The sequence below is a fragment of the Charadrius vociferus genome, unplaced genomic scaffold, assembly GCF_000708025.1.
Source record: "Charadrius vociferus isolate BGI_N301 unplaced genomic scaffold, ASM70802v2 scaffold26, whole genome shotgun sequence".
NCBI classification, from domain to species: domain Eukaryota; kingdom Metazoa; phylum Chordata; class Aves; order Charadriiformes; family Charadriidae; genus Charadrius; species Charadrius vociferus.
Window position 1 is genome coordinate 1593106 of NW_009649320.1, and position 17107 is coordinate 1610212.

Below are 17107 nucleotides of genomic sequence, written 5' to 3' on the forward strand. Positions count from 1 at the left end.
TTTTTTTTTAAGAAAAAAACTGTATTTCTTAAAAATTACATCATGCTTTGGGAAAGATGGGCCTTTAAAAGTTGCCAATAACATAAGTATTAATTTCCATCTGTCTTTGGTCCAAATTATGACTAACTTGTCTGTCAGCCTTTCCAGACTGTTTACATCTTTCTCGCTGTGTGATCACTACTGAAGATGTGCCCCATGCTGCTGCTGCTGGCGTGTCTTAAAAACCCAACCAATCAAAAAGAAAAAACCAAACCCAAGCAAATAAAAACCAAAACCAACCCCAAACCCCTACACCTTTAAATTTTTCCCTGATAACAAAACTATCTGGAAGCAGAGGAGGCACTCTGCTAGCAGAGATCTCCTATCTTGTTCCTCACCACTACCTTAGTGACACAATACAGAGGTAATAGCTGCGATTACTTACTGTCTTCAGCAGAACTTAGCTTTAAACCAAGACTTGTTTTTTTCCTTTTAGAAGACGACCTTTGTAACAATGAAGCAGAAAGGAGATGGTTTTATCTCTGCATTTTGAGCCCTGCAGTATTTCCTAACTGTTTTTTCACTGCGCCAGAGCACAGGAAGCTGCTGTTTACTCACTGCTGCACACAGGCAACTTCTCTGCCAGCAAAAACTTAATTTTTGAGTCATTGTGTGCTTTGTACTGCCAATTTCTGTCTGGCTTTTCGCACATGTCTGAGTACTAAAAACCAAACACTGGCATTCATATAGTCCCTTCTACCTTTGACAAATGTCCTGAGTTAACTTAGAGGAGTGAAGAACATAAATATTGAAATGACACGAATAGAAATTTGTAAAATTGTTTCTATGCCACACTTAGGAAAAAAAACCTAAGAGATAAGAAGAAAACTGTTAATCAACTAAACTGGCTGAGCAAGTAAAACATTTGCAGGGGTATTTGAGGGGGGAAACAAAACAACCACACAAAAACCAAATGAAAATAATCTTTTTTCATTTACTAAATTCGAACACCAATTCCTCTAGAGTTCTACATGCTTATAATAAACTCTGACTTCATCTATTCCTCAAAAAATACAGCCATCAATACAGTTCAAAGCCCTAAAATCTCTGCAATTTCACTGCAAACTTCAGTGCAAAGCCATGTCTCCTTACAAAGTCTGGCTAGGGTCACACCGCTGCAGGTTTTTCGTTTTGTTTGGGTTTGTTTTTTTGTTTTTTTTTTTTAAGCTAGCATTGGCAAGATTCCTTTTTACAAGCTGTAGTTTGCAAACCTATATATACTGCTACTGAATATTTCTGAACATTAATTCCAATATGATTCCCAAATGAACCTTGTTTTTCTAGAACTGACATTGAAACAGTGCAAACTATTAATCCAAAACATGTTTATTGGCATCTTATATGCAATAAAATTGCAGTTTGCCAAATTAGCATGCACCAGGACCTCTTTCTGAAAAGCAAAATGCTTCTCCCTCTTTTTTAACTGTTGCAGAGGTATACTGCACATCAATATTTTGTGCTTCGTACGGTCTGTCATACAGGCTATTCCTACCCAGCTAAAGCTACAGATGTGTTCAAAGAGCTATTTGCAACTTGAGGACAACCCCTCACTAAGTCAGATTCATTCCATCTCAGGTGTTACTCAAGTTCTCAACAATATTTCTGCAGAGATAACAAAGCAGTACAGGAAGCAATAATGACTCCAACTACTATGTCTGGATAGAGTACGACCATGATTTATGGACTATAGGGGCACAACCGCGAACACCTAGAGTTCTGTACAAGTCTAGTATTTCTTACCGCTGCCGGCTCAGCACTGCATGCTAGGCTCTCTGCAGTGTTCTCCAATTGTTTTCCTTCATCAGGCATAAATTAGGCATATACCTCTACAGCCGTCACTTACATGCAAATCTGCAAAACCAGTCTCCATTCAAGCCCTTTACCACACCAGACAGGATCTCCTTAGACCTTTGGCTAGTGATGAAGAACGAAGGGGAAAAATCTCTGATCAACATTCCTTTTCTTTATTTTCATCCACTTTGCTTCCCAGAGAAAGGACACAATTATTTTCCAATAGCTTTGTCAGCAGAAGACTCGGTACCACAGGACACGTTAGTAGACATCCATCTCACAGACTTTGTGTGCTATCACCTTCCTTATCACACCAACAGAATGGGAAGGTCCCACAGCACGGCTGCAGCCACGGCTTCCACATGATGTTGTACAGGGAGAGCTGCTCTGGAACTGGAGTCAGTGTCCTGCGATGCTCTTCTATGGCTCTTCCAATCTTCTTTATTACAGTGTCAAAGAGGGGCTCAGTGTCAGCTGACAGAGGTTTGGCTTCAGAAGGGTCTCGTGAAAGATCAAACAGCAACGGAGGGTCATGATGGGTCACGCCTTCCCCAAAACATGGGCAAATTCCTTTTCCATAACAAGCCCCAGCTCCGAGAGGATGGAAGATGGGGGTCACATAATGAGCCTTCCAGATGGCTCCACCTGGCAGGAAAGAAATCTTATGGCACAACTACAAGACAAGAGAGGAAAATGGAAATTTCCTTCAAGCAATAACAGCACAGCTATCTACTAAGGAGACTTTTTCGCACACACCCTGGTACCCCCATCACCACAAATCAGATTCTCTGTGTGGAGTACTGACTTTGAAGGTAGAAAACACTGGAAATATGAAGAAAGCCACATTAATTTTCCAGTGTAGTAGTAGACAGCCTGTATTCCCACCCCGCTTCCTATAGGTTTGTTACTTACAAATATTCCTTTGTTGTAAGACACATAGAGCTAGCCAGAGTCACTGCTATGTAATGCAATACAATTTCAAGTATCTCAGAAATCCGTGCTGATAAACATCCATCATGTAATAAAACTGTCAATTAGCAAGATGGCTATCAAGAAGAGAAAACCTATGTTTTGCAACTACCATGGAACAAACATTTATACTTACTGTCTTTTTGGTGCCACCGCACTGCATGCAAGTAGGACCCACAATAGTGAAACAGGAACTCGTGCTCTGACTTTTGAGCTCTTCCTCGCAGTAAAGGCACCAAGTTTCGTCCATCAATCACCCTAACGTAATGGGGAGAAGCGTATTCAGGCAGGGACAAACCTGACAGTGAACTGCATGCTTATCACTGCCTTGGTACTGGCTGCATCAATGCTTGCAAGAGCATACAGAATAATTTGGTCATAGATTTAGAGCAGCCAGCAGAGTGGCAAGCCAATATTTAGATCCCTAGATTTTATTTATTTATTTATTAATAGCTGGGTCAGCTTATTCTATTTAGCAATACATAAACAATATTTAGAGCTTGGTCTAGCAGAAAAAAGTAATTTATTCAGGAAATCAATACCAATCTCATAATTGTTTACATGTAGCAATTTTCAAAGGAGTTTAAAGAAATCTGTTGAGCAAGGATGGGTTTAATGACTTTAGGAAGTATTTGTAAGTGTCCATAAGTCAAGTCAGTTAGTAGCAGAACAACCTCATCCACCACTTCTTTCCTGAACTCATTCAGGAAGCTGGGTTTGAACCCAGCACCTGGTCTTCAGCAGAAACAACTCCTGTGGCCCTGAGCACACCTGTGGGCACATCTGGGACAGTATGCTCACTAATTTAAAATCTCAGACCAGTCGTGAAGCTAAACGTTTGCAGGAACTCCAAGGATGATAAGGAACACAGTGAATTTTTATCAGTTAGCTCTCCTATCAATTTCTCCTGTTGAAAACACCTCCATACCTGTCCTGTGGCAATATTCCTCCAGCCAGATGAACAAGTGTGGGATAAATATCCATAAGACTCGTAGGTTCATCAATAACTGTGCCTGCAGGTAACACTCCTGGCCACCTAAATACCCCTGGCACACGGATTCCTCCTTCCCAGCCTCCCATGCCTTTTCCACCTGTAGTGAAATGAATCAACATATGGTAGTGCAGAGGCAAACACAACCCTCTTCATTGGCTTGTTGCATTTGAATGTAGAGAAAAGATGCAGTAATACACCGCTTATCCAACAGATTTGACTCTTAATTTGCATTGGACTTCACATACTTTAGAAGGCCTCCAAATGTGACATGTAACTCACCCAAACCTAGAAAGAGAGGGGGAAGCAATCTCTATTTTAACTTTGACTCCAGGTGAGAATAGGAATAATAAATCTACCTTTGAAAACCTATGTTCAGCCACAATAAAACAGCTTCAACCTTCTGTTATTCTCCACTTCATGGGCTGCCTGCATTCACCTGTGTTATTGAAAAGCTTCCCAGTAAAAGAAAAGAGGGGGAACTGGAAATTGGAAGAACTCACAAGACTGAAGAAATACTTGATATTATCTTTAAACCTACAAAAGACTTACAAATTAGTATCTTGGTTTAATAAACAGCTAAAAAAAAAATATTCTTTTTATAGCCATGGATTCCCTTCAAATATGTGTCCTTAGCACTTATATTTCCATATGCCTTACGCATCTCTCCCCCTTTTGAAGTTGAGATTTGGACCTGACTCTCCCAATACTTAATGCAACATCTCTGAAGTCAGAAGCAAAAAAATCTGAACTTATGAAATCATACCATATACACTTTACTTCACATGGCAGGAAAACATCTTTTCTCAGCTTGCTACTAACAGAAACTAACCTAATAAAGCATCCTGATCCTGGCTGTATGAAGACAGTATTTACCTTAGTCCCAAAGCAGAAACCTATTTGAATTCATATATTCAATATGGAATAAACACTGTCTTTGTTAGATCCCATCAGGCTTATGAATTAGTCTTATCATCCACAAAGAGAAGCACTTTCTCAAGCAAAAGCAGGAGGTGAGATGAAGGATGGACAGACTAACTGAAGGCCCTTCCCTTTCAGAAGGGCAAGAAACCTTCATTGATCAGCAGCAGAGCATCCACCTCATGGGAGCCAAAATTCCATGTCTTTGACCTCTGCTGTGCCCTGTGGAGCAGCTCAAGAAGGTTTGAAATGGAAGAAATCTGGTTTTGGAAAATAAAAAACATGAAAAGTTTGGGCAAGAGGTGGGTGGTTCATCAGTGATAACAGAGCCCAAGCCTGACACATATTGTCATGTGATGGTTGGACAACCTAAACAATTCTATGATTCTACATTCCTGACAGGTCACAGGATGAGGTGGTCTGATGACACAAGGCTGTTGGGGTAGGTGGGAGAAAATGCAATGAATGCATATTCTTTTGGCTTGAAAAAAGCCACTGCACTGCTCAGCAGGTTGAAGAATGATTCACAGCAGAAAGGGCCGAGCAGGAGGTAAAGAGTGAGATCCTCTTAGACCACCAAGGCCATTGGGATTTTATGCTAATCACTGGTTTTGGGTGAAATATAAAAGCATGTGGGGAATTAATTGTTGCTGCAAGTCATCACACAGTGTGCCCTTCCTCTATTCTGTATTGATTACCTGGAGAGCAATGATTTCTGGAACATAATGAGAAAAAGAAACGAGCAAATAAGGAAACAGTCCTATAGTGGAGAGAGGAAAAAAGGCCCAGTGAGAGAGATAGAGAGAGAATTCAATATAGAGAACTATCACATTTTTTCCTTGTGCCTTTTATTTGAGAACACCAAATAATTTTCAGGTATCGAGCTAGACAATACCTCTTTGTCAAGGCAATGTGTAATAACGTTTGCAATTTACTGAAAGAAAAGGTGACTTTAAGATTAAAGCACCTCTGTATGTCACCTATATTTCAAGCTAAAAATGCAACTCATTCCAGCCTTGATAGCTTCAGCCAGACAAATTCATTGCTTCTGATTCTAACGTTCATGTAAAGTCATAGTGTTTTTCCTACCTTTATAAATACCATTCCAGCCACCTAGCTGGGCAGATCCATCCTGAGCCTCCAAGTGTCCTCCATGATCAGAGGCAAAATATGTAAATGTATGATTTTTCAAACCTTCTTTGTCAAGCGAATCCAGAATTTTGCCTTAAATTTAAGAAGACAGACAGCAAGGTTCCTGTTAACCAATTGGAAAGATCAAGCCACATTTATAACGTTTCAATAATCATCCTTTGCAATGCCCTATAAGAAGTTTTTAATAGCTTAGATTTCTGTAGGTATTTTTGCCGTATTAGCTTTCCTGCTTTAAAATACACAGGGGTATGAGTCAGAAACAAATCCTTCATGAAGGATACTTACCCACCATCCAGTCCATTTCTTCTACATTGTCTCCATATAAACCATGATGGCTCTTCCCAAGAAACTTTTTCGTGGTAAAGAGCGGGGTGTGAACATGTAAAAAGGAAACAAAGAGGAGGAAGGGTCCATGCCTGTTTCTTAAAAACAAACAGACAAAAAAATATATTTTTTGTTGTGTTTGGAATATTTTTGAAAGGTTCCATATTCATCTATGCAGAGACACACACATTAGGTATAGACTGTACCCACACCTAGTGCATCCCCACTGATCCAGTTGCCCATGTCTCATGCAAAAAGAAAACTGTCAAGAAAGATCCTTTTCAGCCAGATTATTTTCAAATTCCGATGTGTAAACAGGCATAGCATTTGCACAGTACTTAAATGAATCAGATGCCTAACTCTAATGGCTTTTTAATTAATGGCAACTGGATACAGTCTCATATTTATTTTAATAGTCATGTGGCTTTTCTTAGATAGCCACTTACAATTTTCAATATATTTGTTTTCACAAACTTTAAGAAAAGGATTATTACTTTCCTTGTTTTACAGAAAGACACTTGATGCACAGAAATATTATAAAAGGCTTTGCATGTAGAACTTGAATTTAGAAAATGAATGCTCTTACTCGGCTTCCTTCTCAATCCATAAAAATAGATCTAAAGTGTTTTGAGATTGTCACATAAAATAATTTTGTGCATCACACACGTTTTATCTAGGTGGTTTGAAGGGTTTATGAAAAAGAGCACAAATGAGGCTTATAGAGCAAAGTGTAAAAATTAGCTGGTTAATCTTGGAGCAATATAGTTGCCTATTGCCTTGGAGCAATAATTGCCTATTACAGGGCATAGCAAGATGGTCATGTACCATTTGGTTAAAATCCATCTCATAGCTTCCAAGGTAGCTTCCAAGGTGAGACAGTCACAATTAAAATTTAAGTGCATTGGGTTTCTAAGTAGAGAACTTGGATATGAGTTTCAAAACAGTTATCATGATACAGCCACAGTTACTGGAGAAAAATACTCTATTCCAAATGCCCAGCACATCGTGGCCCCTTTAAAGAAAAATACAATCATTTACCTTTCGATAAATGACACTGCCTCCTTCAGCATGAGGGAAGCAGTCCTCTCTAGCCTCATTGGCTGCTCAGTGACATCATGGTTCCTCATCAGGATACAGTTCCAATAGTGCACAAAGCCGTAACTGGAGTACCAAGAAATGAAGAAAAGGCCGCCCGCCAAAGTAAAACTGGCAATTATCTTCCAGCGGATGGAAACCAAACCAGTCAGTTTTCCAGCAGTGAGAGTGAGCACAGCAAGAGTAATTATTTGACTGTAAAGCCAAAGCTTAGCTTGAAGGGCTACATCCAGCTCTGGAGGTTTGTTTTCTTGACAGTTGTTTAGGAGTGTGAAAGGCATACCATAAAAGTAGTCAAACCCGTGATTTAGAGGATGATGACAATGATCATCGAAGGTCTCACAGTTTACACCTTGATGCCACTTTCCTGAGGGTTTTAAAGCATGACAGAAATTAGAACATTAAGGAGCCCAGGGTAGCATCATCAGCATCTGTTTGGGAATTAGTCAAGTCACTCCGTTTTTTCAACAGAGTATCAACACATTCTTCTCATGCACAAGGATGCTGGGTGAAACCAGTGCCTGATCAGGTGAACGTCATACCTTGATGGGTGATCACCAAACAGACATGGGATAAACAGAGAAATCTGCAAGATGCTTAGCTACTCAGCTAAGGGTCACATAAGAATGGGATTTCATCAACTTTCAATGAGGATCGGGGAATTAAGGTACTTTAAAATCGCTGGCTGCTTTAACACATTCCCTTCCTAACTTCCAATCGTTTACTTGCAACTTCATTTTAACATAAAGTTACAAATTTACTGGAAAATCCAGTAAACTTTTGGCCAATATTAACAGATTATCTTGATCACCAGACTCAAGAAGGTGATTTCTCAGGCATGTCCCAACTCCATATGAAAAGGAGAAAAGGCTGCAAACCAACCTTTCACTCTAACCCTGTCCAAAATAGAGCAAGCAGACAGAAGCCGTTGTCTGCTTAGAAAACATGTTGGATCAAAGGACCCTGAGGTTTGCTGGGTTATGCGATTGCCAAGTAATTACAGACTCAGCCAGGAAGACTACAGTTCATTAGCTCGTGATTCAATGCAGCCACATCTATTTCCAGCACTTCGAGATGACACTGAATTTAGCGCAGCTGGCCCCAAACCCCCTGGCTTTAAGGGACACAGTGCTTCCCCTACCTATCCATTTATGTGAAGGGATCCATTGCGGGAACGTTTGTCACTTAACATCAATAAATGTGAATGCAAGGGAAAAGAGAGACTTTGCCAGTTGATTTTAGAGATATTTGGCAAAAGAATGATGAATCTTGAAACTGGTGAAGTCTGACCAAAATCACAGACAGGAAGGTGCTTTGGGGTAGTGTTTCCCTGACACCTTTGTATTGTGGCTTCTTCTGAGGAAACAGCCACTGTATCACACCTCTTTGGGACCTCACAACCTCATCTGTGAGACATCTCCTCTGTGGGTACAAACTTTGTTCCTTTCTTTCCCTACCCTCTTTTGTTCCTCTGCCTCTTGCCTCCTAAAGGCAGATGAAATACTTAAAGACATTGTTTTGTTTGGAACAATCTACGTTAACAAAACTCTCACAGTGGACCAACCTTTGAAGAATCTTAGGCGAACTAAAATAAACGCTCACCCATTGTAATAATGAGGCAGTTTTTAATTCTTCCTGTTTTGGGTGCCCCGTACAGGCATTAGCATTGCCTTAAAACTCTTCAGACTGCAGTACTGTTAGTCTTGTTGCAAATAAGAGGGTGTTTACCCCCTCAGCCTTTTGGAGAGGATTTGTACCTGTGATTAACTAACCATTTGTGGTGAATACAATCCCTGAATTCCCTTCATATAACTAGTTCATTCTTCAAGGTCACACCAAAACATTTCCCCTTACCTATCAGTCCAGTGGTATAGCCTTGTTGCTGTAGCAGCCTGGCAAAAGTAGTTTCATTAGCAGGGAGCCCTCCTGACCCGGCATTCCACTGCAGCGCTAGGTACCTGTTGCTGGATGCCATCCCTGAGAGAAACAGCTCTGGTCATTCCGGGCAGCCTTTTGCTCTCTGCCGGCGGAGGCTGGGCTGCTCCCACCAACCTCCATGTCAGGAGCTCCACCTGAAGCCAGCAGAGTTCCCCACAAGACGTAAACCCAAGCGTATCTTGTAGGCAGCCACATCACTGTGTCTAAGTACTTCAGGTAGTCAAGAGTTGTATTTCAAAACAAACACTGCTTGCCACTAGTTTTACCATCAAACTAAAATAAATCACTGGTGACAATACCCGGTAGGTTTTGTTTTCTGCCTTTCTGAGCAACTATGATAATTTAGTCTCTCTGCTCTTCATCTAAAATGAGAGATAACAGCTGCATTGCCCTACCTCAGAGGGATGTTGTATCATGTTAGGTGAGATACAGTTCACCCAAAACACACTGATTTTGCATTTAGATCTCAAAGTAGACATCTAATTTTCCTATATAGCACCTAGTGAGAGTTGGATATCTACGAAGTCCTCCATAAGGCACCTTAGGTAGGAGGAGAATGGATGCAACGCTCCATTTTTCACTGAAGTTTTGTGACTTTCTGCACTTCATCAGCAATGAACTAATTTCTCTTGGGAGCCCTGTTTCAAGCCCTTACCTCTAACTATCACCATCCGGAGGAATTCCATCAGTTTGCCCTAGGCTGTGCTGCAGTAAGGAAATGTCGCAGTAAGGATATTACCACTGTTGCCATTGCTTCATACCTATCTAGTTTCATCATATAGAGCTCCCGCATCCTACAAAGTCAGGCTAAATATCTGTCAGCTGGTGAGGTAGTGGTTCCCATTCAGAAGTTACTTATAGAAAGTTTGAACCTCTAGCAAATACATCTCCTATCTCAGGTTGAGGAAATAGCCAAATTCTCCTGTTGCAATACTTATTGGTTATTGTAGTACCTCAGCACCACACGCAGAAATTCGTAATTCAGAACAGGCCCAACCTGATCTGATGGGGTATCTGCCAGTGAGAAAAGCTGCTCTGCTCGGAGTGCAAAGCGGAGCTGCGGCAATGTGCTGAGTAAGTTTCACTCCTTCTCTTGCCAGGCGGTCAATGTTCGGGGTCCTACAAAACAGTTTCAAGGTTAATGGAAGCAAGGTAATCTGAAACTTATTTTAATAAATTGCCAAGAGGAAGTACAGCTTCTGAACAATTCCTTAAAAAAAAAAAAATCTTGTCTTTACATACTCCAGGATTGATATAGTAACAAGTTTGATACAGTGGATGAAGTGGGTTGTAGCTACTGGAGAATCCATTCTCAGGACACAGCCTTAGAGTGCATTTGGCGACACTGAAAAGAAACCTAGGCATTGTTGGTACTGTTTAGTTTGAAAATAAAACTAAGAAAGGCTGATATTTTTCTACTCCAATACTTCCAATAGATCACTTTTGCCAGCACATTTGGACCCTAAATTTCAGAGTTCGTTGATCCAGAGAATCTCCCAGGGGGTCTGGGGCTCTTGGAACCAAACTTTCCATTCTGTGTTTTTAACATGTGCTATTTGTTTCATAATACAGGGATAACTTTACATAGTTACAGTTGTATGGGAGCCTAATTCTCCCAGAAGAATGGATTACACCACCATGAAAAGTGAAAGAGGCCTCCCCCCATCCTCAACACCAGCACAGGAGGACAACAGAGTTCCACGAGCACATTCCCGTTTCTCTGCACAATCCCACCAATGTCATGTGAGGGAGATGCACCCAAAGGACGCCAACAAAATGCCTTGGTCCTTTTGGAGGACATGAGCTGAGGCTTGTAAAATGTGCTCCCAATGCCCAGTCGCTTCTGCTTTGCCTTTTTGATTTTGAAGAAATTTAATCACTAGTTTTGAAGCTACATAATCACATAATAAATTCTGTGGGTCAGTCCCCATGAATCTGGATTGGAATGTTTTGGTGGATACAGCAAGCAAGTGGATGAGGGATTCTGGAAAAGCACTGGGTGGATAGAGAGCAAGGCTTAACTATGCATGAAAAGGAATGAAGACATTAATGCATGAGGAGAGCAAACAGTAACTGCAATACTAAAACAAGTGGCTGGAGAGTCAGCATATGGAGGAAGGGGTGGGAGGAATTCCCAGAAAGAACTTAAAAAACAAAATGAAAATACATTTGTTTGGGTTTTTTTTCCAGGTCCCAATCCTACATACACATATACAAATACTTAAATACTAGAGCCTTGGATTAAGAGGTGAAGACCATTTCTAATTTTATAATTAGGCTTAATTACCCAGGATAGGTGTTCTATAGTGTTAAATATATTGTACTGAGTGATCTCTTACCTTATGGTATCGTTCCCATAGCAACCTATATCTCCGATGCCAAGATCATCAGCCAGAAACAGAAGTATATTGGGTTTAGAATCCACAGCTGCACTCAAGCCAAACGTGTTCCAGAACAAACATGAAGTCAGTGCCGTTAGGAGGTACCTCCTGAAACACAACAAAATAACTTTATATACATGACTTGTACAGGTTGAAGAGTGATGGGGGTCGTCTGGCAGCCGATCTGAAGCAAGAAACACAAAATAAGGGGAAACTTTGTTTCCCAGCCCCACTTTCAGTCAGAAGAAAAAGGACAGTTTTACTGGTTCCATTTCTTCCACCTCTACCACCTAGATCGCTCTAGTCCGAGAGGCTGCAGCAGCCTTTCTATAGCCCAAGAAGCAAGCACGTAAGTGAAGGCTGTCATAGTCATTTGGCCCAGGAATTTTCATCTTGAATCAGCTGCACTGATTTTAAAATGTACCAAAAACTTCAAAGAGCTGAGAAAAATTAGTGTTTCAAAGTTTCATAAATGTTGCAAAAATTCAGGTTCTGTTCCAAAGTCACTCTGGCATTTTTTGAGCATCTTGTCTCCAGCGAATAGCGCAGTTTCAATTATATTTGGAGGGGAAGTGGAAAAACCTAACCAAACTCTCCCTTCCAACTCAAGAACACTTGAACTTGAAGCTCTCTCTTCTATCACCCTTCTAAGATGACAACCAGGCCCCATATGAATATCTACTATATTTAATATCTGTAGAAAACAGAATTTACTTTTTTTTTTTTTTTTTTTTTTTTTACACACACGTACCATACTTTTTATATAAATATGCCTAGAACATTTGAAGCTATGTGTTTTTCCAAGTATGTATTTCTGATGAATACTCTTAAAACCCAGGCCTATTTTTCATTTGGACCAAGTTATCACTGCAATGTGTACTAATTTTGAAGGACGTGGGACAGCAGCAACTCTCTAGCACAGACTGAGAAAGCTTCTGCAAATCATTCCAGGATTTGCAGTTTTGGTGCGAAGATCTTGTTCACTCGAAACCATGGTTTTGTATACAAGTAACCATCACCTCTAACAGGCAAACACAACACACAGGACTTTCTGTAAACATGACTGTGAACTCCCAGTTGTAAATCAGTAACCAGTGGCTACAGGAATTTAATCATCCAAGAGCAAAGTTCCAGATGTTTTTTCTTTTTTTTTTTTTTTTTTTTTATGTTCTACTAAGTAACAACAGTGATTTACAGAGTTGTGGTGAAGCCTTACTCTAGAAGCAGTGTGGGTAATTCCCATTGCTATACTTGGATCACTCATTTTAAGGAAAGAAGAATTTTCTATTTGCCAATATTGTATCTCCTAAGAGTTACAGGGCATTATACTGGTATAATGAATCCTTTCAGAGCGCTAATACATTCAGTTAGAGCTGCAAGGTGAAAGTCTCTGAAGGACCGTGGAAATAAGCAGCCCCCACCAGCACATTTCAGTCACTTGGGCATTCTGCTTTCCAAGCTGGAAAGAAGCTGCTGCCCACCTCTCTCTGTTACATCAAAAAGGAAAAGGAAAAAAAAAAAAAAACCACAAAACCAGCAAAAGATGAAATCTGCTTTTACTGATGTCTGCAGCCCCATCCTAGCACTTTGTTTTCTCACGGTGTTAAGTGCTGGATATTTGCTGATCCCCGTGGTAATCCTGGTTGGGGATTAAGATAGGGTCAAGGGCAAATTCCATCTCAGGTAACCTACTGCTTATAGTTCCAAGTCTGTATCCTAAGTTGTGATGTAGCATTACTGTACATTGTAAAATAACCACACTTGGAGCTCAAAGTGATCACCTTTCAGCAATACGTGGAGGAAGAATGCAAGAATGTTTAGTTGCTAAACACCGATAAACCTTGAAAGCAATAGGGTTGAAAGAAAGTAGAACATAAAACATGCATATAGATGCATATGTATATATATAAGCCTTTTCAGAATTACCTAGAAAGCTACTTTTGGAAATGATAACGTTAAAGGCATAGTCAGAGACTTCCACTAGGGAGACAGATCTCATTGTTTAAAACCATGAAGACGTTAAATAAGTATGTAGTTAAGATGGTCCTAAAAACTCGTTTGGCAGCTAATATTACTAAGTGATTTTACAACATCTGCTTAGTGAATCAGGTAAGCGCAAAACATTAAGAAAATACAGGCCACTAATTATGTAACTGTTATTTACAACACTTAATATGGATTTACACCATAGTTGAGCTCCCATAGCTTTACTGACAATGATCTCCTGAGGACAGGTTAGAAACCATTGGTACAAGTAATCAGATAGAGAAAAAAAACCTACTAATAAAATTTATAAAAAGTATAATGAAAGTATAATAAATTTTGGTGCCTGTACTTGCCTTAGAATTATTTTCTAAGGTGATGCTGCTGTGCTAAGTGCATACCTAGAAAATTACAGCATTATGAGATTATAGCATCCTTCTGTTCAAGAAATCTGCCCCTCCTACAAGATTTCACAGGGAAGTTATATCTGTGTTATACCTGCTTGGCACCTTAGACTGCTCCTCTAAGGGCTTGTACAAAGGGATAGACAACTTTAGAATAGCGTGGGGTTCACAGTCAGGGAGGAATTAAGAAAAAAGAGGGGGGAAGAGAACACTGATGACATGATTTTTAATGGAGATTAATTTCTTACATGGGGGGAAGGAAAAGAACAACTAAGACTTAAAGCAAATGAAGCATCAGAAAAAGTGATTCATTTGAGCCCTGGGTTGCTTGGGAAAAAAAGCTGGGTCAATTCAAGCAACATAATTTTAATTCTGTGAAGCAGAAACAAATACATGCAGGGAGGAGTCAGAAATCTGTTCACCTGAACAGAATGGCAGCAGTGGCTGTGCAAGGTAGCGATGCAATCACCTCCTGGGAGGCGGCGATCCTGAAAATAAGTTAAACTTATAGTAAGCGACAAATTGAGCACAGTCACTAGTGTGATGTTGGAGGCAAAAAAGAACTCAATCAAGCCTTACGTCTCTTTACAAAAGAGGGACTAGTGAGATTATTTTACCTCAAAGACATGAGTACTGATGGGATCAAACTGTGTACTGACCAAACGCAGACTATTTTCAAAGTGAAGTTTGAGAACTGGAGGGAGAGCAGAAAACCACATATATACGACTCAAGAGTGGGAAAAGATGTTTCGTTTTGAGAGAACGAGACAGTAAAAGATTAATTAGTGCTTAAATTCATGGGGAGAAAACACAGGTCTTGGAAAGCTCATCAACTTTGCTGAGACAGAGCCAGTATTTGGACGGTGAAGTCAGACAAATATTTTTTGCATTTTCTACAGGCAAGGTGATTTATTATTCAATTGCATTTCCAAGTAGAGTGCAATATAATCATGACTGTGTATCTTGAGTAGAAGAAAGAAAAGTATAATAAAGAAACACAAGTTACAGGACGCCCCATAATGGGCAGTCAGCTGAAATTTAACAGTTCACAGTAAAAATGATCAGAGCAACAATCTGATGTAAACTCCATAGTATCTTCCACAGCAGCTACTTCACGAGACATCTTTTTCTAAGCTACCTAAAGGAGCTCAATTAAAGCTAATTTTAAGACTCTCACCAAAACAGTTCAGATAACCCGAAGAAAACGGCCCTTGATTTGAAGAAGCTGCTTCCCATCAAACCAGTCCTTTTTTATTTCAAGATTGCTTTTAGTTCTCACAGTAATAAGCCTCCCCACTATATAAATTCCAGTTCATATAATCCTAAAGTAATCTTAAAATACTAATTCTATAGATTTATTAGTTTTTCCACAGACAAAGGAGACTATGAATATATGTGACAGTACTAAGCTATTCTCAACAGGAGTCCCCCCAGACAAAGAACCACTGAAGGTAACTGTGGATTTCCTTAAGTCTAATAGAGCTGGTTATTTTCAAGTGGATAGCAAGTACAGTCTTGCAATTAATCACTGCTGTTACTACTTAATTTCAACTGAAGAGTTCTCAAATGTCATTATTAACTAAAACACATTATTACTTCATTTACAACCAGAGTGTGCAGCATCAGTTATTCAGCCTAATAACTCTACATATAGAGTCACAGGACTCTACAATAATTCAGTCTAAACTTAATCTTTGCAAAATGAGGCCAAATCTTGCAGAGCCATGAACAGCAGGAACTGGCTGGCACAACTTTGTATGGACACATTCCCCTTAGTTAAACTATTCTGATTGTCTGTAAACCTTATCCCAAACTTACTGTCTTCTGTAGCTGATACTACACATGACTGCCCCACTACTTCCTTCTGCAAATATATCAGCCATTAACAAAGCCTTAATCAACTTACAGTACAATTCATTCAGCCTGCCTGGAATGCCACAAAGCCTGCAGCTGCCTCAACAGTCACTCGAAGAGATTTAGCAAAAGAAGCATTTGCTTGGTTTAAGTGGCTGAATTAGGTGGACCCAACTCAAATGGATTTGTAACAACTCCAAGCAGTGTTATATAGCTTTTTCTAGCCAGCTGCCTTGTGCAGACCCCGGGGGTTTTTTTCAGCTTTGCTTGACAGAAAGCAAGCTGTAAGCCTGAAACTGCTAGAAAATTACCCTCTTCTTCCCCCACTGCAGCTTGGCTCCAGGCAGTTCCGCCATCCTCCGAATATTTCACTTGTTAAATATACTCCCAGATTAAAGTTTATCCTTTAAAAAGACAAACCTCCGCTTCAAAAATACATGCCCATGGCCAAAATATTTACTGAAGCACATCTCATGTCTCACCCTCATCCTCAGAAGACTAGCAACACCACCACTCACTCTGGGAATCCATCAGAATTGAAAGGAACTTCCCATTCTTAAAAATGTTGAGAGATAACAGCTCTGACAGAAAAAAATGGAATAAGCTCTCTTCAGCTAAGCTTAAAGTCAGTAACTGGAAACAGCAAAAGAATTTGCTTTCTTGTTTTCTTTGTCTAACTTCAGATACTGAAATTATTTGCACACTGATGCAAAAACAGAACAGAAACCCCAACCCTTTACCGCTTATTTAAATATAACAGAAGTTAATTATAAGTATTAGGACAAACATTTTCAAGCCATGTGTGGAGGTATGTTGCTGCTCAGCTGTTAGCTGAAAATAAACACTTGCTTTCTACTGTCTATAAAAATATATTACACAACAGATTAATCACATGCAACAGTGTATTGGAATATAATAAAAAAAGCTAACTTCAGCTTGCATTGTGGCTCTGGAAGAAACACACGCAACATACCACGTCCAACATGCTGTTCCACCTTGTTGTCCCTTTTCCTCCCTCTCTCCCATAGCTTTTATACATCCAGATGTTCAGGAAGGGAGAAGCAACAAGTGGGGACTGCATGAAGCAAGGAAGAAAAAGCTCCCAGCTGGTGTGAACACAGTCACTTGCTCAGTCAGTGCTTGCAGCTGGTGAGCCAGAAACAGGTGCTATTCATCAAACATAAAACAAGGGATGTCCTTGCAAGAAAGGTAGAAGCCAAAAATCAGGAGATGCTCAGTTGTTTGTTTGGTTGGTTTTTTTCCCC

General features: G+C 40.0%; 1 protein-coding gene across 1 annotated transcript; it reads right to left on the bottom strand.

Moving 5' to 3' along the window:
- Positions 1 to 1998: 1998 nt before the first annotated feature.
- On the bottom strand, positions 1999 to 16198 carry LOC104290368 (arylsulfatase D-like). The gene is made up of 12 exons (XM_009889464.1): positions 16154 to 16198; positions 14648 to 14682; positions 14411 to 14476; positions 11560 to 11709; positions 10218 to 10339; positions 9137 to 9259; positions 7226 to 7649; positions 6149 to 6285; positions 5801 to 5935; positions 3728 to 3890; positions 2936 to 3057; positions 1999 to 2475 (listed from the first exon to the last, which is right to left on the bottom strand). The coding sequence occupies exons 1-12, from the start codon at positions 16196 to 16198 to the stop codon at positions 2108 to 2110; spliced, it is 1890 nt and encodes a 629-aa protein (XP_009887766.1). The 3' UTR covers positions 1999 to 2107.
- Between the last annotated feature and the right edge of the window lie 909 nt (positions 16199 to 17107).

Excerpts from the sequence above, each read along its gene's own strand:
- LOC104290368 (XM_009889464.1), bottom strand. The coding sequence starts at position 16,198 with ATGGCGGAACTGCCTGGAGCCAAGCTGCAGTGGGGGAAGAAGAGG. Across the intron at positions 11,710-14,410 it reads ACTGCTGCCATTCTGTTCAG|GAGGTACCTCCTAACGGCAC; the intron begins GTGAACAGATTT and ends GTTGTGTTTCAG. Across the intron at positions 10,340-11,559 it reads TATGGGAACGATACCATAAG|GACCCCGAACATTGACCGCC; the intron begins GTAAGAGATCAC and ends ACTGTTTTGTAG.